This window comes from Urocampus carinirostris, chromosome 16 (genome assembly GCF_059441175.1).
Source record: "Urocampus carinirostris isolate Australia breed hairy pipefish chromosome 16, RoL_Ucar_1.0, whole genome shotgun sequence".
Taxonomy (NCBI): domain Eukaryota; kingdom Metazoa; phylum Chordata; class Actinopteri; order Syngnathiformes; family Syngnathidae; genus Urocampus; species Urocampus carinirostris.
The window spans coordinates 13334795-13357914 of NC_142364.1; the positions used below are offsets into that span (position 1 = coordinate 13334795).

The 23120-nt window shown below is 41.2% G+C and overlaps 1 protein-coding gene across 2 annotated transcripts in view; it reads left to right on the forward strand.

The window, feature by feature from the left end:
- col5a1 (procollagen, type V, alpha 1) overlaps positions 1-23120 on the forward strand; it is an 85838-nt gene that overhangs the window by 59807 nt on the left and 2911 nt on the right. The window contains exons 22-66 of one of the 2 annotated variants that reach the window (XM_088355752.1): positions 491-544; positions 625-669; positions 1360-1413; positions 1495-1539; positions 1795-1848; positions 3629-3673; positions 3743-3796; positions 5444-5488; positions 5606-5659; positions 7288-7395; positions 7492-7545; positions 7818-7871; positions 8106-8150; positions 8267-8320; positions 8427-8471; positions 8547-8600; positions 8720-8773; positions 8859-8912; positions 9063-9170; positions 9434-9523; positions 9737-9790; positions 9928-10035; positions 10117-10224; positions 10338-10391; positions 10466-10519; positions 10595-10702; positions 10783-10836; positions 11178-11285; positions 12300-12353; positions 12471-12578; positions 12652-12705; positions 12796-12849; positions 12936-12989; positions 13066-13119; positions 13319-13426; positions 13503-13556; positions 13638-13691; positions 13868-13975; positions 14142-14195; positions 14269-14304; positions 14383-14436; positions 14531-14798; positions 15153-15265; positions 16801-16869; positions 21676-21909. In XM_088355752.1, coding sequence (XP_088211878.1) covers positions 491-544; positions 625-669; positions 1360-1413; positions 1495-1539; positions 1795-1848; positions 3629-3673; positions 3743-3796; positions 5444-5488; positions 5606-5659; positions 7288-7395; positions 7492-7545; positions 7818-7871; positions 8106-8150; positions 8267-8320; positions 8427-8471; positions 8547-8600; positions 8720-8773; positions 8859-8912; positions 9063-9170; positions 9434-9523; positions 9737-9790; positions 9928-10035; positions 10117-10224; positions 10338-10391; positions 10466-10519; positions 10595-10702; positions 10783-10836; positions 11178-11285; positions 12300-12353; positions 12471-12578; positions 12652-12705; positions 12796-12849; positions 12936-12989; positions 13066-13119; positions 13319-13426; positions 13503-13556; positions 13638-13691; positions 13868-13975; positions 14142-14195; positions 14269-14304; positions 14383-14436; positions 14531-14798; positions 15153-15265; positions 16801-16869; positions 21676-21909 — 3348 coding nt within the window. Of the gene's footprint in view, positions 1-490; positions 545-624; positions 670-1359; positions 1414-1494; positions 1540-1794; positions 1849-3628; positions 3674-3742; positions 3797-5443; positions 5489-5605; positions 5660-7287; positions 7396-7491; positions 7546-7817; positions 7872-8105; positions 8151-8266; positions 8321-8426; positions 8472-8546; positions 8601-8719; positions 8774-8858; positions 8913-9062; positions 9171-9433; positions 9524-9736; positions 9791-9927; positions 10036-10116; positions 10225-10337; positions 10392-10465; positions 10520-10594; positions 10703-10782; positions 10837-11177; positions 11286-12299; positions 12354-12470; positions 12579-12651; positions 12706-12795; positions 12850-12935; positions 12990-13065; positions 13120-13318; positions 13427-13502; positions 13557-13637; positions 13692-13867; positions 13976-14141; positions 14196-14268; positions 14305-14382; positions 14437-14530; positions 14799-15152; positions 15266-16800; positions 16870-16926; positions 16996-21675; positions 21910-23120 lie in introns of both variants that reach the window. The other variant, XM_088355753.1, reaches the window with a different exon arrangement.

The window sequence follows — 23120 nt, forward strand, 5'->3', positions numbered from 1 at the left end:
AGGAAGTTGTGGCGAATTTAACATTATGATTCAAACTTGCAAACGATTAATAAAATAATTCTTGCTTTGTTTAAGAAACGTCCAGATTTGTCAAATTCATCATGTGGAATGACTCAGAACCTTTAAAATGTATTTTTTCTCCTTATTATTTGATTTTGTTGACTGTTTTCAACACCAAGAAGTGGGGGAGGAATTTACATTATGATTCAAACAGAGAGAAAAACAATTCTGGAGGAAAAAGTGCAGATGATTAAAAGAATAAGAAGTGTATTTTTTTTTAAATGTTCAGATTTGTCAAATTCGTGATGTAAACCTACTCAGAACCTTTGGTTCCAATGTGAGGCTTCTGAGAGGAAAGTGATAAAATACAATTAAAATAATAGGTTTGATGAATTATATTTTCCGTACCTAGAGGGGATTGAAGTGTCTTATAATTCACAACATGATGTGTGATGGGATTTCTATAGCTAGTATGCTCTTCTTCCCCCAGGGCCCCCGTGGTTTGCTTGGACCTAAAGGACCTCAGGGCCCTCCCGGACCTCCTGTGAGTTTGTCTATCCTTTATACTATTTTAGATGTTTGTGATTCATGTATTAATATAATTATTAATGCGGCATCCGGCAGGGTGTCACCGGAGTGGATGGCCACCATGGACCCAAAGGCAACATTGTAAGTGTAAAAACAACTGCTTTGTTTTTCTTGTAATTGTCATGAACCAGAACAGGATCAGGACCCAAATGCGTGACATTACTCACACAAGCCTTTTATTTTACGGGAAATGGGGAGTCGTGCACGTTAGGCAGCAGTCTGGCGTGAAATGATAGTAAGCCAGAGGTCGACGAGATTGATACAAATTGCCCGAGTTGATATCGGACAGATGGGGTCGATACCGGACGGGACGGGACAGACAGGATAGATAATGAAACAGGATATTGAAAATAAACAGGACAAACTAGACGGGAACGAAAACTGGAGAGAATAATAAACAGGACCAAAATGGACGGGAACGAAACTGGAAACGGATGTTAAACAGGATAAAAAATAAACGGGGACAATACCGGATACCAACAGGCAACAGGACCGAGTCAAAACCCACGTCTTATGGGGCAGAGGTTCGTTGACGGACTGACAAAGGAAAAATGAGAGCACTGAGCTTAAATAGATGGACAGCCAATCTGTCAATGAGCCGCAGCTGGCGCCATACTGGCCAATTGGGTGCCATGGCAACCGTGATAGTAATATTATTTTACCTGACAATTGTAAAAAATATTTAGATTATTCTTAGTTCAATCACAATATTTGAGGTGTACAAAGTGCCTAAAAAATGATGGCTCATCTTTTTTTGCACCCAAACCAAAGGGACCTCAAGGAGAACCAGGCCCTCCAGGTCAGCAAGGAAACCCTGGTACTCAGGTGAGCAGACACTTGTTGACCTTTTCTCCCCCTGAAAAATATCACAATTCTCATTAATGTTTTTTTTTGTCGTCCTTTAAGGGACTTGCTGGGCCTCAAGGTGCTATCGGACCTCCCGGAGAGAAGGTAACGTGTTTTTTTTGCAGAACTTTACGATGTTTGAGGCAACAAAACCCGCCACCTCGGCAATACGACCTAATCAGATGCTAATGCTAAGTCATGAGCGCACCATGCCTCCAAGGCACAACTGAAACATGGCTCTTGTAACTGCTTTTTAATGAGTTAACTAATCAATAATGTAGCTGGTTTTCTTCAACGCATGCAGATTTTGTTTCTAGTTGGATGACTTATGTATTTTCTTTTATTTTAACGTACTTGCAGGGTCCCAACGGTAAGCCTGGATTGCCAGGAATGCCAGGAGCTGATGGCCCACCCGTGAGTTTCTGCTTTTACCCCTTTAAAAAGACACGCAAATATGCTTTTTTCCCTTAACCGATATCACCTCCTGGACCCAATAAGATAACACCAACTTACAGTGAATCTATACCCCACACAATGCATTTTGTTCTGTTATATTTTACACAATTATGTCAATCTTTCTTCTTATTTTAGCTTCTGTGCATTTTCAGTTAGCATTAATACCAAATGCATTGATCTCTCGGTTTGATTTTTATTTGTTATCCGGTGGACTCAATAGTTCTCAACTATAGAGGTAAGGTTGGGCCTAGAAAGTCCAGCCCGATCCAACCCAGGCCCGCAGGTCCCAGCCCGAACCCGACCGATTAACTTCATGTGAAAGACAGAGCCTGGAGAAAACCACTAAATGTAATGTTTTATTTGTGAGGACTCAGGGGAGGAAAAAGGGTGATTTATGATAATAAATTAAAGCCTGTCTTTTGTAACTAACAATCATTGGCGGGAAAATGTTAAGACCTTCCGTCATTTAGATGGGTTAAAAATTGGGCCATAAACCATAGCAGCAGTAGGTCCTTAAGAATCCATCGGGCACTTTAAGAGAGAGAAGGCAGAGTAACAAAGAAGAGCAATAACAGACCTGCCATTTATGTATGTTTTTAGTTTAGCATCCACCAATAATTTTAGTATACATTTTGATAAATAATTTTTTTTAAAGTCAGCGAGAGAGAACCCCGGCCCACCCCCCACGTAATGATTGACCTTTTAGGCCTACGCTTGGGACAAAATTCGGGCTCGGGCTTAATATCCTACCCCCACATAAAATACTTATGTAGAGTCTTTGCAAACGACTATATTCACTTTCCATTCCATTCAGTGATTAACTAACCGAGTACAAATAATAACGCGAAACACATCATTAGCTTTGTTAGCATACTGCTAGTCAAAACAAATAGACGCAATACCTATAGGAGTAAAAATAAGTACAAAAAGGCATCAACACACTATATTATAAGGTTCTCGCAGTCCCTCAAATGATTAACAAAGCATTCGAAATATCTAATATCTAATATGAGGACAATACATGAATAAGGCCAACAATTGCTAACAAATTAATTATTGTAGTTTAGCTTAGCCCAAATTCACTTATAATTGGTGGATGGAGAACACTGTAAATAATTACTTTGTAATAAGCAATCATTTACTTAGTAATGTGAAATGCGTCCTCATGAAATATTTTAATGTTTTGATTATAATTTTGGGCCTACTTTGTTTGTGGTTTTGTATGAGGCCATTTTCCAGCCCTGAAAGTACACATATTTTCAACACTTCTATTTGTTTGCTGGCATCCACCTGCACCTCATTTCGGATCAATTTCCTTCCCTAAAGCGGCAAGGCTGGAAAGCTACTAGGACTTCATTTCTTTATAATCACTGTTTTTCCTCGGCTGAAATGAGGATTGTTTATGTTCATGTATGTGTGTGTTTCTAACTCTAGAGTTAGAGCATCTGTCATGTTTTTACTCAATAGGTAGTTTTTGGTGTGTAGTAGAGGAAAGATCAGGCCTAAAAACATACAGTGCGTAGTATGTGTGTGATTTATTTAACACTGAAAATTATTACATTAGGAACAAAGTTCTCTCTAGTGAAGTTTCCATTTATATGTCCTCCAGTAGATTAATCAACTCTTTAATTGTAATATATTAACATGTCTTTACGACCATCTTAGGCTATCAATTTGTTTTTATGATCGTCATTATCCACGGAGGGAGATGATTATGTTTGACTGTTATGATTGTTAGGGTCACCCTGGAAAAGAAGGACCTCACGGAGAGAAAGGACACATGGTAACTTATTCACTAAAATCTTGTTTGAGTGCGTGTGTTACAAGGACTGACCTTATTGTTGGTCTCCAGGGACCCGCCGGCCCTCAAGGACCCATCGGTTATCCTGGTCCAAGAGGCGTGAAGGTGAGATGCTAATTCACTATGGACTGATGAGTTGAGAAGAAAACTTTTAAAAACGTTTTGAATCAGAAAATATGTTTCGACAAATGAATATAAGAAGGATGAAGAATGAGATGGTAATGTATTCAAGCAGCACTTTTTAAGGACTTTTAAATACGTTTTCCCATTTCTCCAGTACCAGTAAAAGAACAAATCCGGAGTGAATCGTGTATTTTGCAGAACCATAAATATACTACCTAATTAACGCAATGTTTAATGTTGCGTGACATATCATTTTTAGATCTTAAGTATTTTGTGAATATATTTGTGGTTTAGAAACAAATATTTCACCCAATATAGGTGTTGGGTAAACATGACACTAATATATAGCTTACATTTTCAGTTGCAGGAAGTTCTTCCCATGACAAATTACCACTGGGAAACATTACCTCAATTTTTTACATGGCCCTTACTACATGTCCATAACTGATACGTAACCCCCTCACTAATACACATTTCATAGTGCCCTGTTTAGGTGTAGAATGTGTCAGGACCAGAACGGAAACAGGACCCAATTGCGTTGCGTTTTTCACAAGTTTTATAAAAGGAAAGATAGATAGATAGATAGATAGATAGATAGATAGATAGATAGATAGATAGATAGATAGATAGATAGATACTTTATTCATCCCCGAAGGGAAATTCACTTTTCCAGCAGCATCCCTGAGGTGAGAACAATCGAAAATAGGAAAGGCCGCGCCCATGATCCGATGTTCGCTAGGCGTGGGAAGCAAGTCGCTCTCGTACTCAGTTTGTGATCCGAACACGGAAATGGACCTTCCGTAGCGAGCGATGGCGGTGTCAAGGACGGAAAAACAGGTCGATAGCCGGGACAGTAGAGCAAAAACTTGGTCGGGGTCAGAAACGGGTCCTAAGCCGGGATGGGAGAGCAGACGTGGTCAGAATCAAAACGGTTCGTAGCCGGAGACAGACGGGAGCAAAAACAGGACAGGTGAGAGTCAGGGTCGTAAAGGACTGACAACAGGGGATTGACAGGACTGGGTTTAAATAGCTACAGGGAGCCAATCAGAGCCCCCAGCGGTTGGCGCCAAAAGAGCGCGCACAGGTGATTCACATCGGTAATCATGACAGAATGAACCTGTCCACTTAGCTGTGATCCGTAGGGGGGTGAAGACGCTTAATAGGACAATAGCATACAAACTAATACATGCTGCCATTGATGACCAGAGAAGAATAAGTGCAAAGACAAAGTGTAGCCACCAGAGGGCAGTGTTGGCATCATTTTTAAGCAGACTTGTTGAAAAACATGGCAACAATTTCAAGCATTTACAAGCACTTCACCCATAATTCAAGCCTTTTTCCATCCTTGAAAGTGCAACATTTAAGCATTTTGGAAATTTCAATCACCCGTACGAACCCTTTATATTGCAAAATTAGGGGAAAAAATTGCTTAAAAAAAGTTTTATATTAAAAGCATTTGAAATTATTCTGAGAAAAATCTTAGTATATTTCTATTCATCGGGAAATGGTGGTGGGAAAATGTTATACTTTTGCAATAATTAAGTCCATTTCTTTAAATGAACTTTTTCGACATGTTTTTTGTAAATTTATGAGCGGTGCACCTTACCTATGTATGTTGTTGTGTCTCAGGGAGCAGATGGTGTCCGTGGCCTGAAAGGAACCAAAGGAGAGAAGGTAGGCGATAGAGAAGAGTTAGCCACTTGCGGATGATTATTCATGGAGCATCGTCTGTCGTCCCTGGGTGTCATTTGAAGAATTTCCATTTAAATTGAGCTTCGCTTTTGTTGCCAGGGAGAAGACGGCTTCCCGGGTTTCAAGGGAGATATGGGTATCAAGGGTGACAGGGTAAGTCGGCCTTACTTGTTTTCTTATAGGAGCCAAAAGTAGTCATTCCCGCAACCGCAAATAGAAGTTGTAACTTTTCATTTTGAGTCGATATAAGAAGTATTGCCTCCCCAAGAACCTTTTGCCATAATGCTATATTTTAGGCTTCAAACTTAGATATAAAAACTTTAAAAAATATCCTCTAAAAACAACGTGTGAGACACAATCCTGTAAAGCAACCAAATGTATTCAACATTTCATAATGTGCCAACAAAAATATCTTAAAAATTAGGTGTTGCAAAATTATTGGCCCACTTTTGAGTTAATCATTCGTACAACCTCCTTTTTCTACGATCACAGCCACAAGTCTTTTTGGATATGTCTATAAGTTTTGCACATCTTGAAACAGAAATATTTGCCTTCTTCCCTACAAAACAGCTCCCAAAGGTTTGATGGTGACTGAAAGTACACAGCATTTTTCAGATCTTTCCACAAATGCTCTTTAGGATTCTGGTCTGGACTTTGGCTTGGCCATTCAAACACCTTTATAGTGTTGACTTTAAACAAATCCATTGTAGAGTTTGCTTTATATTTGGGGTTATTGTCCTGTTGGAAGGTGATCCTGAGCCCCATTTTTAGGTCTCTTGCAGACTCCACGGATTTTCTGCCAGAATCACCCTGTATTTGGCCCCATCTATCTTTCCATTAATTCTAACGATATTCCCAGTGCCTGCTAAAGGAAAGCAACCCCATAGCATGATGCTGCCACCACCATGTTTGACAGTGGTTATGGTGTTTTTAGGCTGATGTGCATTGTGACTCTCATACCAAACGTAACACTTTGCTTTCAGCCACAAAAGTCCTAATTTTGGTCTCATCTGACTAGAGAACCTTGTTCCACATGTCATTTGTGTCTCCCATGTGACATGTGCAGATGCTTATAGTATTCTTTGAGAAAGGGCTTTTTTATTGTCACTCTTGCTGAGACAACCAGCATTATTCACAGATTCTCGCACCTCTGCTTTATATACCTGGAGGTCACGCAGTGATGTTGGGTGTCTTGGTTGCTTCTCCTTTTAGTTTTCTCCTTGTTTGGGCCGAAGGTTTAGAGAGACTGTGCAGTGGTTTATGCTCCCTCCTTTTTGAAATAATTGCTCGCACAGTGCTCCAGCAGATGTGTAAATGTTTCAAAATCTTCTTGTATCTCATTCCTGCATTTAAGTTTTCCATAACTTTATTCCAGACCGGCCTGGTGTGTTCTCTAAAATAGGCTAATTCGTCTCATCTAATGTTAAATAAAATGATTTGATCGTATTCTAAAAAACATAAATGACAATAAATATGTGTATCGCAGTTAATTATAACCTTGAGTCATAAACTTTTACATTCAACTCTTGCCTAGGTTACTATCCGGGGGCCACATTTTTAGTTTTCTTTCCTCAGCCTGTAATTCAAAGGTATCCACTTAACTTGACTACTAAGTAATCAATGGTGCTTTAAATCCATTACACCCTAGAGTTTTCTTCCAGTTTCTAAGGACAACGAGCAGATCAATATCCAAGATTAAAGGATAACTTAAAACTAATCAGGAAAAAAGTGGTCAATATTTTCCTTTAGCATCAAAGCTAACACTTGCCCTGTCACCTCAGGGCGAGCTCGGAGCTGCAGGACCAAGAGGTGAAGACGGTCCCGAGGGGCCTAAGGGCCGCTCAGGTCTCCCTGGAGATTCTGGTCCTCTTGGGCCATCTGGCGAGAAGGTCTGAAGTGGTCAGAGTCACGTAGCTAGCACGTGCTGCTAACCTAACAGTATATGTTATTGTATCACCACTCATCAAGGGTATGTCATCCCACAGGGTAAACTCGGAGTGCCGGGCTTGCCTGGATACCCAGGAAGACAAGGACCAAAGGTAACTGTCAGAGACACAAGGCCACATATGAATGGTTTCTTTCGTTTTCAAGACAAAAGTACAAGAACAGATAATTTTTCTTAAAGACAGTTTTACCTGCTTTTGTGATGGTTCAATTTTAGCCCATTTATGTTTTACCTCAAAATGGCCCCGCTAATACAACTTTGTTTACCTTTCTCAGTGATTAATTTTGTGTAAAACAGATTTTGTCTGGACATTTATATTATATTTTTGTGTGAATGAATGCATGTTTCTTTTGTTTTAACATTTAGGGATCTCAAGGTTTCCAAGGCTTCCCTGGTGCAAACGGAGAGAAAGGAACTCGGGTATGTGATAATCATATTGAATAACATGGCAAGGGATAACATAAAAACATAGCATGGGAGTGTGGATATTTGACATTAGCCAGTGACTTGTGGATGAAAAACGCATAACATTGTGTAACATAATGTAGCATTGTAGAACATAGCATTATGAAACATTAATGTGTTAACCAAAACGTAAGAAGTATAGAATAGAAATGAGAAGAATAATTCACTCACCTCCTTTGGTGTCCACAGGGAACAGCAGGAAAGCCTGGACCTCGTGGCCAGCGTGGACCAACGGTGAGTGTCTTAGTCAGCAATCGTGACACTAACAGATGACTATCTTGGCACCATGGATAATGAAAGGGATCTGAGGGCTTTGTTGTAGTCTGTAACCATTCCTCGCTTACCCACAGGGCCCTCGAGGTGAAAGAGGACCGAGAGGACCCACCGGAAAAGCTGGACCAAAAGTGTGTAGCAACTTCATTTAAAATGTCAAACTTTTTAAGACACCTCATAACAATCATTTTTATTTAACTCATGAATTGAAATTTTAACTCTGTTTTTTTTCTTCAGGGCACCTCAGGGACAGATGGACCATCTGGGCCTCTTGGTGAGAGGGTATGTGATTTCTTGAGGCCTAAAAATCAATCATGTAAATAGTGTATTTAATAAGTGCTGTTGTGTGCATGTCAGGGTCTGCCAGGACCTCAGGGACCAACCGGATTCCCCGGACCAAAGGGCCCACCTGTGAGTATACATCCTCTTTAATCTTTCCACACCTTTTCTTGTCATGATTTTTTGTTAAGGTCCAAGATCAATCCAAACATTTACAGTCATATAATATGTGACTTTGCTTTGTTCCTCAGGGACCTGCCGGAAAAGACGGACTTCCTGGACATCCTGGACAGAGAGGAGAGACTGTAAGTGGTAACATAAAAATCAGTCTTTTGTCATTTTAGCAGCAAAGTTACATTATTTTTTTTCTACTGTCCCTGCAACGCGCAGGGTTTCCAAGGAAAGACCGGGCCTTCTGGTCCTCCAGGCGTGGTCGGACCTCAGGTGAGTGCTTCTTTTGGACATTGCAAACTTTGATTTTGAAATTAATTCTGTAGCGACTGTGAAACAAAGGAATGCTTGAGCTATAAAAAAGAAACATGAACATTTTATGTTCCTCTATATATAACATATTGCTAACTGTTAACTTTATAGGGACCAACAGGCGAAACCGGCCCAATGGGAGATCGTGGCCACCCAGGACCCCCAGGTCCACCCGGTGAGCAGGGTCTTCCAGGAGCTGCCGGGAAGGAAGGTGCTAAGGTGAGTTCTCAACAGAGGTAAAGGCCCTTGTCCTACAATGGAACAAGATTATCATGTTTTATTTTTATTATATACATAGAGATATATAATTCATTTATTAACATTTGAGCTCCTTATGAAAACACTTATGAATGAAAGAAATATTGCAGGACATTAAATAATCTGAGTAGGTTGCATGAGGAGCAACTTGCATGTACAATTAAACGCTGTTGCATTTTGAAATGGTATTGTGGGTTTTCCCTTTAAAAGTGTCGTTATCGCAGGGCGACCCAGGACCTGCTGGCCCCGCCGGTAAAGATGGCCCTGGTGGCCCTCGAGGCTTCCCCGGAGAGCGAGGACTGCCCGGCCCTGTGGTCAGTATCATCTACAATCTGCATAGTTGTTGTGTAACACTCGTGGGCTATCAAAAGCCCAGAAAAACCCTGTGTGGGCTTGAAAAGACCGATGTTATAATCCCGCCTTGTTTGCTCAGAACTCATGAAGTCCCACTCATTGTGTAATCTCTTCATACTTTGATATGAAGGAAGAAACAAACATTAATAAGACCAAATCTGTTTTGTTCACAGGGGGCTCACGGTCTCAAAGGCAACGAAGGTCCTAACGGCCCACCTGGCCCAGCTGTAAGTGATCTGTCATCCTTAAACAAAACAAAAAAATTCATATATAGTTTTACTGTAATTAAATGTAGTCTAATGCTAGCTTCATTTAGAGTAAAACTGTCCGAAACAAAATTTAACAGTAATTCTTTGTGCTGCAGGGATCTCCTGGCGAACGTGGTCCAGCTGGCCCTGCCGGCCCCACAGGCTTGCCTGGACGCCCTGGTCCCCAGGGACCTCCGGGCCCCGCAGGAGAGAAAGGCGGACCGGTATGGCAGAAAAAAATATTCCCACTGAATTTAGATTGTTCAAAATCTTAGCCTTGATGCCATGTTGAACATTGTCTTTAGGGAGAGAAAGGACCACAAGGTCCAGCCGGAAGAGATGGTATTCAGGGACCTGTGGGTCTACCAGGACCTGGGGGACCCCCTGGACCACCCGGAGAGGATGGAGACAAGGTGAGATATTCATGACAGCTTCTTTTACGAGTCGAAATGTTCTATTAAGCAGTCTGTGATTTCACCTGCATTGACTTTGTTATTGCAATAACCTTGAGAACTTTCTATTTCAGGGAGAACTTGGAGAACCCGGCCAGAAAGGAAGCAAAGGTGACAAAGGCGAGCATGTGAGTAAATCTGATATTTACCCTTGTGATTAATCATCACTCATCAGCAATTAACAAGCGCCTTGGATTAACAGGGTCCACCTGGCCCTACTGGACCACAAGGACCCGTCGGAGCTCCTGGTCCTGCTGTGAGTGACTTCATTTCTGTGCACAGATCTGTGATGAATTAGAAATTGACTTATTTATCTACATTGGGTGTGCAGGGAGCAGATGGCGAGCCTGGTCCCAGAGGTCAGCAGGGTCTGTTTGGCCAGAAGGGAGACGAAGGATCCAGAGGCTTCCCCGGACCTCCTGGCCCAGTTGGACTGCAGGTAAAAAAAAAAACTTGAAATCCATTTAGGGGTTCTTCCTACACCACTTGATTGATCGACATGGCTGTTGCTTTTCACAGGGCTTGCCCGGTCCACCTGGCGAAAAAGGAGAAACTGGCGATGTTGGTCAGATGGTAAGCACTGTTAGATATACAGTAAACCAGTTTATTACAAAGCCCCTCACATGATATAGAGTTGAAACACTAATGCTAAAATATTAAACGTTGCAAGCTCATCGATAAGTCCATGTGTGGGCTATTAAAAATAGCATGAACAGTATACCTCAGCATAAGTTCACCAAACGACCACAATGCTGCTATGTTGTACACTGCGTGGTAAAATCTGCGTGGTAAAATTCAAACTTTTGAGTTTACTACTAAATCTCATATATAAAACACGGCCTTTCATTCTGCAGGGTTCAAGTGCAATTATGAGAAAGTTTTCTTTTTCACACTATTTGTTCTTTTTGTTCAAGGGGCCACCCGGCCCACCTGGACCAAGAGGCCCTTCCGGACCCCCTGGTGCTGATGGTCCTCAGGGACCTCCTGGTGGCATTGGCAACCCTGGTGCTGTTGGTGAAAAAGTAAGTATTTTTTGTTTCTGTTTGCTTATTTTTCATCCCACACTTTTATTCCTCCGAAGTGCTTGCACTTTTTGAAAGTCTGTCTCCTGGGCGCCTCGCAAGTTTGGGCATTCTCCATTTTTGCTCCATTTGCCCAGATGGATTGTGGCAAATGACAATTCCACTTCTCGGTTCTTTCTTTTTCTCCAGACGGTGGTGAGAATGGCAAACAAGCGTTGTTCCAGTTTACTTGATTTAAGAGCAGACTTTGTTGTGTGTAAACAGTTTGCAGAGCTGTTCTGTCAGAACTACAAACAACTCGCATCTGTCGATGACGAATGCGTTCATTAATGCCGTACGATAGTAGAAGTAAACATCTCCAAGCTAAGTTACATGCAAAGTAGCCACATAGGTAAATGATAAAAAAGACAATAATGTTGTCTTCATAGTTTTAAAGGGCAATGTTCCTAGCTCCAATGATGGGAAGTTTGGCATGTCGCCTGTCATGCCCTGATTGCAGAGGACAAGTTTACAGCCGTTAAACAAAACTAAAAAGTCCCATTTATAATGCAAAATTACAGGGGTCTGTCAAAAAAACATTGCCAAACTGACTTTGCACCATTTATCCACAGAAACAAGCTTGAAAATTGCCTCTAACAGGTCATTGATGGCTCAATCAAGTCCTTTGCAGAACAATAACTTCACGCTCGCACATCATTCTGTGGACTAATGACACTTCCGCTGAAATGGCACTTTTATGAGGCAGAACATCAGCATAATAAGAAGCTGTCAATCATTCAGTTTGATGCTTTTGTCAGCAGCCGAGAAGCAGTAAAGCTCGGGGAGGGCGGGTGTAAAGCCACACGATGGGGTCTTCATTCATAAATATGGAGATAAGCTTCATTGTTAGTTGATAACAGGTTGTACCGCAGGGGCGAGTATTATTAAATCTCTTCAGAAATCCACTTATTTAAATTCTATTCTTGAAAAATATCTGGACATGTCTTTTTACACAATTTTATTCTCTTCCCTTAGGGAGATGCTGGTGAGACAGGAGAGCCAGGTCTTCAGGGAGATGGTGGTCCACCAGTGAGTATATTTTCTGACATTAAGACCAAGTGGATATAAATTCTTGTGTCAATTCTTTGAGCCTTATTCACCCTTTCTTTGTTGCACTTAATATTTATTCATGTCGCATGTTCCTAGGGACCAAGAGGAGAACGAGGAGAAAAAGGAGAGGGTGGTCCCGCAGGTTCTGCTGGACCACCTGGACCTAAAGGTCCCCCTGGAGATGATGGTCCCAAAGGCAGCCCTGTAAGATCCCATCTGGAATCAGGTTGTCATTTTTCAAAAGAATGTGCTTTAAGGGTACTGTGTCAATTTTCAGGGTCCAAGTGGCTTCCCTGGCGATCCAGGTCCTCCCGGAGAGCCCGGTCCAGCTGTACGTAAACAGTCACATTGTCACTGAGAAAACGTTGTACTTATCGTCAAAAATATAACTCAAATGCTGAATTCTGGTTGTCTTGTTCAGGGCCTTGATGGGCCTCCTGGTGACAAGGGAGATGATGGCGAGGCTGGTCAGGCTGTAAGTGTTAAATGATTGTTTATAAATCATTTACATTTAGTTACATCCTCTATATACTTCAAATGTTTCATGATATTTCAAACTAGGGTTCCCCTGGGCCCACTGGAGAGTCTGGTCCATCTGGTCCACCTGGAAAGAGAGTGAGTACGCTCCTCCCATACCCTTGTTCCATTAATTATCCTAGTCCAACTGAATAATCATATCATGATATTACAGGGACCTCCTGGAGTGACGGGACCCGAGGGTAGACAAGGAGAAAAAGGAGCCAAGGTAGACAATAAGTCAAAACATATAATTAAAAACCTGTCAACCATTATGTTGAGAACAAACAAAAAAAAAGATAGCTCTGAGCAATGGCTCTTAACAAGTCCGATGTACTCTAAAAACATTCCTATTAATTATACATTCACATTGAACATCCCAAGCTGAAGAAAGAATCACTTTGAGTGTTGCTTTTGTGTACAAAAAGGGAGAGGCTGGCTTGGAAGGTCCTCAAGGAAAGACTGGTCCTGTTGGGCCCCAAGGATCACCTGGTAAACCTGGTTCTGAAGGCCTAAGAGGAATTCCTGGCCCCGTTGTAAGTTTTAATTCAGAGGAAAAATACATTCTGTTTTCTCGTCAATATGTCATCATTGCTTTTCTTTTGCGCACAGGGGGAACAAGGCCTACCTGGTTCTCCTGGTCCAGACGGACCTCCAGGACCAATGGTAAATTAAACAATGAGATGAGTTGTTTTGGTGGGTTTGAGACCTGTTACAAATCAAACTTGCAACATCCTAAAATCCTAGGGTCCACCAGGCTTACCCGGTTTGAAAGGAGACTCTGGTATCAAAGGAGAAAAGGTAAGGCCATAAACTATACCAACAAAGACTAATGGATGCGTTTCCTAACTGATTGATCATCTGTGTTGTTTGCCTGGAGCCATCAAACCATTAGAGTGCCGGCTGGCAGTTAGATGTATGATGGTGATAATGTCTGTGCTAGTGTGTTATTGACTAGATGTATGCTCTTTCCTCAGGGCCACCCAGGTCTCATTGGTCTTATCGGACCACCGGGTGAGCAGGGAGAAAAGGGCGACAGAGGTCTTCCCGGCCCGTCAGGAACCTCTGGTCCCAAAGGAGACAACGTGAGTGAATAAAAGGTTGCCGTCGAAGGGCAGAAGAGAAAGGTTATTTATTGTAGCATTGAAACAGAAGCAAACCCACAGAGCCCAAACTCGACATATAGCCTATTAATGTGATCCAAATTTTAACAAACAACCAGATTAATTCTAATGTTTTCTTTTTCTTAAGGGTATTGCTGGTCCTTCTGGTCCTCTTGGTCCTCTCGGTCCACCTGGTTTGCCTGTAAGACTGCTATCCATATGTTATTTAGTGTTGTTTGATGAAATCATAAACATTAAAAACTTTGTCTTCTCAGGGTCCTCCGGGTCCCAAAGGTGCTAAAGGCTCATCTGTAAGTCATTATAGACATAAGACCAGGCAAGTTGCTTTTTAATGTACTATAATTGAGTGTGTGATTGTTCTTTTTCAGGGTCAAACTGGACCAAAGGGAGAAACAGGTTCACCAGGAATTCCAGGCCCTCCAGTGAGACAATATTTCTTCACAAGCTAGACACTAATTATTCTGTTGAGCTAACAGACTTTTTACACTAAGAATGACCTTAATGTCTCCTTAACAGGGTCCACCAGGCGATGTCATCCACCCACTGCCCCTCCAGGCCCCCACAAAGGGCCGCTCGCGCAGAAACATCGACGCTAGCCAGATGATGGATGACGAGGCAGCAGACGCCAACTACAAGGACTATGACGATGGCATGGAGGAGATCTTCGGTTCACTCAATTCGCTCAAATTGGAGATCGAGCAGATGAAGCACCCGCTGGGCACTCAGGCCAACCCTGCCCGCACCTGCAAAGACCTGCAGTTGTGCCACCCAGACTTCCCTGATGGTTGGTATCCACTGCGCCTTAATGTCCAGATATTTAGCCAAAGATCACATCAAAACAGCCAGATGAATCTTATTCCGCCATCTTCCTGATGTTATTCGATTCGGCTCTAAATTCTTACAACGTAAGAGGTGTCAGGATTTGTCTTGTTCCAAAGTATGGTAGATAAACTAAAATCCCAGACAAAATGGTGGGTTTAATCATGAGATTTCTAACCTTCTACTGTGGGGAATTCTATGCCAGACAAGTCAATATTTTTAGTCGATACAGCGTTGCTTTGGCAGATGAACTGGAGGGAATTTCAAGTATATTTCTTGAGGGTGAAATGAACCCTGTGCCTCTTCTGTTTCCCCACAGGCGAATACTGGATTGATCCCAACCAGGGCTGCTCTAGGGACTCCTTCAAAGTTTACTGTAACTTCACAGCCGGTGGCGAAAGCTGCATCTTCCCTGACAAGAAGTCTGAAGGGGTGAGTAGGGGTGCAGCTATTTTTAGCCCTGGCTTCAGCAGAGCGGGAGTAACATGACTCCCATTCCAGCAACTGTACGACTCCATGCATAATCGTAGCACTGATAGTGACATTAAATTGGGTTATTTCCACTCTAGTAACTGTGTTACCAGCCTCCATTGTAGTATAGATGGAACAAGGGAGAATGAGAAGGGGGGATGATGGCATTGGGTTTTAGACAATTATGCCATTCTTTCATTAACATTCACTTGCACTACATTCCCTTGCCTTTATTAAATTCTATAGTGGGGGGAAAATGTGTGGGAGTGCAGCATGGCAGCCATTTTAATGAGGAATCTCACCAAGCCACCTCTCACCACATGCACCTCACCCCACAAAGGAGTAACATCAATTTTCTAAATCTGGGAACTACAAAATTGAGGGAGAGAAGAATATAAATCCCACGCTGTTAAATCTTCTATCCGGTGGATGCAACATAAAAAATTCTTTGTTACTGTACTCGAGTATTTTCATACTTAGTTTTTGTACATTTTCTCTTAAATATTTTTTTTGCATTTGATAAAAGACATGCTTTTTATTCATTTGTGAAAATAGGTTTAATATTTGTGGGATTTCACCTCCACTAAACAACTTGACCTAGAAAAATGGAAAAGGAGAGTTAAACCCTAAACTGATGTCTTGGGGTTTCATAGGACACCATTAAGGAATGTAAACATACAGTGACTTCTCTACATATTTGGAAAATATGTATCTGAGATATTTTAAATACTTGGTCTAAATTTGTTCCAAGTCTTTCTCTAATATCATTTGATCTCACTATCTGTATCTTGGTAATGGTTGTATTTTTTTCCCTACTTTCACTTTGCATCAGTTCACGTCTGACATGCCGTCCCTTGGTTCTCTGCTTTTCACGTCAACCCCCTTAGATTCTTTGAAGTCTGGGTTACCATCACCGAATCCCCCTGAACAAAGTCATTGTTTGTCCTGTCTTTTAAAGTCAGCCTGGCAAAACATAAAGGTTCTTTCTTTCTACTTTGTTTAAGCACTGGCCCATCCGATAAGCCACTTATAATTGCTATAATTCTACTGAATTGTTTGTCTCCTGTTGCATTCCTCGAGTTTCCGTCCATCATGTGTAAAATTGTTAACATCCCGATGCATAACCTAATAGCGCCCTAAGCCAGGAACATTTTTGATGGAGCCATAGACTGCCTGTTTTATGTCAGAGAACTGAAGCTTGCTAGTGTTTAAACAGCACCATATCTTAGTCCCCAATGGGACATGGTGTATTCATTTATCTCTGCGCATGCTGCAATTTTTAACAGCAGCAATTAACTGCCAGCTGTAGTTTGCTTTGACCGACGCAGCACAGTAGAAGCTGTGGTCAATTACAGCAGTTGTGAAAAACTAGCCCTATACTCTTCATACCACCCCGAGGACAAGAATGGGTGAGAGAGGGGTGAACTAATCATCTGTCCCTCATGGGCAACACCTAATGATTTTTCCTTCCTGTCAATCCGTGCCCTCCTCCTTAGGCTAGACTCACGTCTTGGTTAAAGGAGAAACCTGGCTCCTGGTTCAGTGAATTCAAACGTGGTAAACTGGTAAGCTGGACTTCCCTGTTTCCCTTTCCCTGAATGCCTGTTATATGGTTTTTACAGAGCAAAATGGCAAAATGGCCCAAAGACTCACCAGGCACATGGTTTAGTCACTACAAGAGAGGTTCCCTGGTAAGTGGCCCGGCCCCTGCGGCCCAGGCTGGGAATGTGTGGGCCTGCAGGCCATGCATGGTTATGGTACTGCACCCATTTCACGGTACATTACTCTCAAAATGTAAGTGATATACTGGGATAGCTTAAGAGTGAAATTTCAAAAACGAATATTTCTAAAAAAAACATTTAGGTGAACTCCACTGCACATTCTATTGTTTGAGTATATTTTACTTTACTTTAGAAATTTCACCTAAAACCCCAATATCCCTGCATTTTCAGAAGTAATGTAAACATGCAGTATATGGCACATGGCTTGACTTACTGGTTTGATGGTAGCAGTGATGCATGACTTGGCATGAGATGCATGCTCCTTCAGTACAACAGCAGAAGTGGGACGAGCGGACAGACGGACGGGCGGATGGATGGCGTGTCCAGTTCTGCTATCACTTTGCTTGTCCCAAAAGAGTGTCTGTATGTCCTGACACCGCCATCTCCTAAAAAATCCCTGGTAACGAAAATACTAGGTCATTTAAAAAAATAAAATAAAGGTATCACTACTGTGTTCACACATTTGCTAGTTTGGTCCAGATGAGTAATAGAAGGACCATCATTGGTGCGTAATTATGCCCTGGTCTATATGCAACAAAGATTTTCTTGGGTTATACCTATTGTTAAGAATGTAGCATGGTGGACGCAAGCGGCAGAATGGTTTGCATGTAAGCCCCACAAGCCTGAGATTCAGCTACCGGCCTCCCCATACGGAGTTTCCATGTTCTTCTCCAGATTTGCCCTAGGCCTGGCCCAAATTGTCCCTATTTGTCCCTATTTGTGAATGTATGAGTGAATTGTCTGTCTCTGAGTGCCCTACAACTGACTGGCAACCAGTTCAGGCACTCCCCAACCCACAGCCTGAAAACGACCAGGATGGGTTCCTGTAAACAGTGATGATAAGTGGTGTTGGATGGATGGATATAGCATTACGTTCTAGGTTCCAGCTCAGTATGTCCTACCGAAAGGGCTAAAAAAATTACTGTTGTGAAGTTTAGAGGGAGTTGATGAGAGCATTAAAAACACATAGCCCACCTTGAATAATTTTAGGTAAAAAATGGGCTGCACTTGACTTTGGTCTTTGACTTTAACAGTTCAAACAAGCCCACTGTTTTCTAAGTTGCTGCTTAGTAGCGTTTGATCAAAATTACAAGCAAGTGTGAGCACATACTTCATTTCAGGTAACCTTCTTCAAAATCTAATTGGACTTTAGGCGGGTCAGGACACTCAGGCACCTGGCACCAAGGGGCTTTTGGGACACAGTCTTTTAAGGCCGCTTTGATGATGATGGTGATGATATGATAATGACGAAGAGGTAAAGTTCCAGGAACCACATGCCGAGCTATGTGGGAAGGAAAGAAGCATGAATATCTAAACTCTGAGCCACAGTGTTGCTAAAGTAATCTGGTGGAAGTTTATTAACAGATATCTATAAAATACCTTTACTAGAATTAAAGCTATTATTCGGAAACTGGAATATATAGAAAAACACTTTTTAAACTTGCTGTACGTCCTCCTGCTCAACAAATGATGGACCGGAGACATTTCAACTTCATTGTACCATTAAGTTAGTTATAAAATCAGGTGTTTGTGCGGCTACTGTGGCTCAGGAGATGCATGTGAATGAACAACCAATGAAATGAATGGAAGTGCATGGAGAAGCAATGGAGACAAAATGATGCTTTGCTCCAATGGCTGACATTCCGCATGCGCCAAGTAAGTTTGACGGAAAGGATGTGGACCTCCATGGAGTTCTCATGGTTGGTATAGAAGAATCTTCGTGTTGAGACAACTATTTTAGGGTTACAGCAAATATCAATTCAATAAGAATTGCAATCATTGGCTTATTCCAATACACACGTTAACGGGGTTGAGCTTTCAACAAAATAATAAAGACAAACAAAACCAACCAATAAAAGATGTATTTAATTGTCATAATATATACAGTATATGTACGCAACAAATGAAGAAATACACCTTAAAAACATATTGAAAATCGAATCATTATGATAACAGAAACAGTGTTAACAATACAGAAGACCTGTCCTGTAGGTAGAGGTAATGCCTGCTTTCCTCCAGTATTTGTTAAAATGTGACATATAATATCCCCAATGCTGTTCCATCAACGAATATATTTTCCCCGTATTTTATACGTTTTTATATTTCAAATTGTGTATGGCGTATAACAATTTTTGTGCGGGAAAATAAAAATTAAACAATAAAATAAAAATAGTTGTTTTTGTTTTACCGATATCCTTTTGCCCATTTTGGCTTTCATCTGGATTGTCTCGGTCACGGGTAACAGACAACAACTTCATTGTAGATTGAAGAGGAAATCTGTGAAAACTTGTGCTGCTATTTATAACAAGCAACACTAAATTTACAGCTAGTAGGGAAATAACTAGGAAAGATGCTGAAATAATTGTTTGTGTGGTAAATGAAATTAACCTGTTTTACACAAATTATCTTTATATTTTGTTTTACATAGTCTGTGAGTAAAAGGCTGCCGCATTGCGTTTGTAAGGTTGATTTCCGCTAAATAAGAGGAATTTCAAGCAATAATAAGGGGAGTAATTGGCTAAAGTTGACAGACGGTAAACATTCAATTGTAAAAACCGATTAGCTGGTTTATAGATGTTTGCTTTTAGCATACAAGCACATCAGAAAACTATTAGTTATTAATACAAGTTAAAACAAGTCATTAATATAATCATGGAATAACTCAATCCGGCGATGTCCTAAAAGGTTCCCCTGAACCTCAGCCCGTTTTTTTATTTTAAATGCTCGCTACACTAGAAATGGGAGCTTTGAGACTGAATATTATCTTTTAACTATTTACTGAATGCCAGAAATATTGAATACCCAACTGTTGAGCCTTTTCCAACATGACATAGAAGAAGTCAGTCTAATCTAAATAGTGCCCAGTTTTTTAATCTCTTGGCCGCCCACCCACTCAGGGGGGAGCGGGCCTTGGGGTTAACTCGGCCTCTACAATGTTCCTAAGTGAGACTCAATGGTCTTAACTGGTTCAAAATGAGTGGAAGAGTGCTTTTAGATGGAAATACACTAAACCAAGGAATATTACAGCAACCTAGCAGGTCAGCTCAAGTCTTCTATCCAATATCTGAGAGGCCTATTTTAACAGGCCACATATCAGTATTTGAAAACAGTCACACATAATCATAATCATTGGCAATGTATACCAGTCAGTGTTCCCTCTAAACTGCGCATCTGCGCAATTGCACGCTGCTCGCACATTCTCAGCGCACAAGAAAATCTAGCCAGCGCACAAAAATGAGGGCTCAAAATTACTTATTAAAAGCGACTTAAATCAAAGTTACAGTGTATAATGGTAAAAATACACGGGTTCCCCTGACGTTGTGTCCTAAATGCGGTATTTTGAAGTCGAACGAAGATGAGCAAAGTTAGTAGAGTATGTCGAGAACTGGCTTCTTCGGCTCGGCTCACTAAAAAGGAACCGGCTCTTTCAGGTCCTAAACGGCTCTTCAGGTTGTTTTTGCTTCTTTAATCCCAACATGACCAAATATTAAGTAAAATTATGCACAAATTTAAACTTAAAGGAAGGGGGGAATAGAACAAAAAAGAAAAAAATACCAAAAGGAAAAAGTAGTGAAAAGCTGAGAATAAAAGAAAAAAAAGGAAGAGAAAAAATGAAGGAAAAATGTACAAAAAAAGCCAGAAAAAAAGAAAAGAAAGAAATGTAGGAAAAAAGTGAATAGAGAACAAAAATAAAAAAGTAACAGCTCGGAAAAAATAAACACAATGAGATTTTTTTAAAGGAATTAAAAAAAAGTAGAAAAAAAACACAGAAAAAAGAATAAAAAGTTTGTGTTGCATTCAAATAATTTCCAATTACTGTATATCGAGTGAATCTTGTTGACAACATTGTATTTCCACTAAAAAATGTGAGTAAGTACAGTTCTGTATCTTACAACCGACTAAATGAGCCCCCCAAAATGTTAATATTATGCGACAAAATATATCAGGAAATAAAAATACATGCATATCTTGTGAAAGAATTGTAAGAACAAACGACGTTTGTAGGCCGTGCAACCTTTGCATTCGTACATGAGTCAATTCATTCAAAAGAGAAAAATCATTTTGCATTGCCGGAAACTCAGCAAAATGTAACTTGATGTCAAGTTTTAGACATGTTTGATAATTAATTATCTTGCCACACTTGGGATTATGGTTGCTCACTGTTGTTTCAAGCGTTGCTCACCGACTTTGTGTGAACGCTCAGACCCGTGGAAAATTACAGGGAACATTGACGCCAGTAATCGAATACATGCAGCTAACTGACCACTTTATCAGTAAATATTTAAGATGAGATACTACATCATGTGATAGCAGCAGTAGATATGTGATCTTGTAATGTTACATAGTAAAACGGGTTTCTTTCAAAAGTGTAATATACAGTACACATAAATGGGCATGGTCATCTAAATGTAGCTGAAAATGTCCTATACTTAAAACTATATAAAATAAATAATATCAGGGTGAAAGGTAGTACAAATTATGCCTATTCATGTTCTTTTTATCCACCATTTGTGCTTCCATCATAACACTGATGGTGATTATTTTCCTCTCTACTTGCACAACAAACTTGGCTGTCTTTTCCGTTTGCAGCTCTCCTACGTTGACTCTGAGGGCAACCCAATCGGCGTGGTGCAGATGACCTTCATGCGCCTGCTGAGCGCTGCCGCCCGGCAAAATTTCACGTACAGTTGCCACCAATCGGTGGCCTGGCACGACCAGAACAACGACAACTACGACAAAGCCATTCGTTTCCTGGGCTCCAACGACGAAGAGATGTCTTACGACAACAACCCCTACATTCGTGCCGTGATTGACGGCTGCGCGGTAAGCAGAAGGGGTGACGCTTTCATGATTTTGCGTAGTAAAATTTAAAGTGGATTTTAAGTGTACATCTGTTAAAAAGCATAAAATGGGACAGGGGTAAAAAAGGTGAAATGGGTATGGAGGAGATATATTCTGGTACACTGTACAACCCTACCAGACATTGAGCTCTGTTGACCCACATGGTGTTTCAGTGATCTGCAGGAGACACCACACACACGTGCAACTTGGGGGCATTGCACGACACCAAGATAAGGGATTAAGCCTGGATATGTTTGTTATTTTGGAGGAATTTAAACAGAAGTCGGTTCATGTTTATTTGTATAGCCCGTAATCAGAAAGAGTCTCAAAGGGCTGCATAGATCAAAGACTATTGCAAACTACAGACTATTATGACACCATCCCCCTTATATTGTCAAGATAAAATATAGGTTATTCATTTGCTATAGAATAAAAGTATGTTTTAAGCTTAGATATAACATTTCCACTGAGGTTGCAGATCGAATCTCAGGGGAAAGAGCATTCCACAGCACCGGGGCCCAAATGGAGAACGCTCACGAACCTGCGGATATCTTCTTGGCTCTTGGGATCACTAGTAGACCAGCATTTTCAGACCGAAGGCTTTAGACCAGAACATAGGGGGAATTTGCACGAAAGCGGATTCAAATTAACTCGGCTTAGTTAGTACAATGGATATATCTACAGCTAGCCTGCTGCAGACCAGGCTAAGATTATCCCTAGAGAAACATCTCATACTTCTACTTTCAATTGTGTAAGAATATTAATGGGTTTTATAGCATTCCCATTGATTTTCTTGATGTGATACTTTAAGTATCCTGCATTACAATTTTGCTCACAGGCTATATTGTCATTTTATTAAACTATGTTGACTGTAGGCAGCACGGCGGAGCAGTGGTTAGCGCATGTGCGGCACAGTTCATGTCTTGGGAACCTCCTGCGTGGGTTCAAATCCAGCTCCAGACTTCCTGTGCGGAGATTGTATGTTCTCCCCGTGCTTGCGTGGGTTTCCTCCGGGCACTCCGGTTTTCTCCCACATTCCAAAAACATGAATTTCAGGTGAATTGGCCGGTCCAAATTGTCCCTAGGTGTGAATGAGCGAGTGAGTTGTCTGTCCCTGTGTGCCCTGCGATTGGCTGGCAACCAATTCAGGGTGTCCCCTGCCCACTGCCCGATGATTACTGGGATGGGCTCCA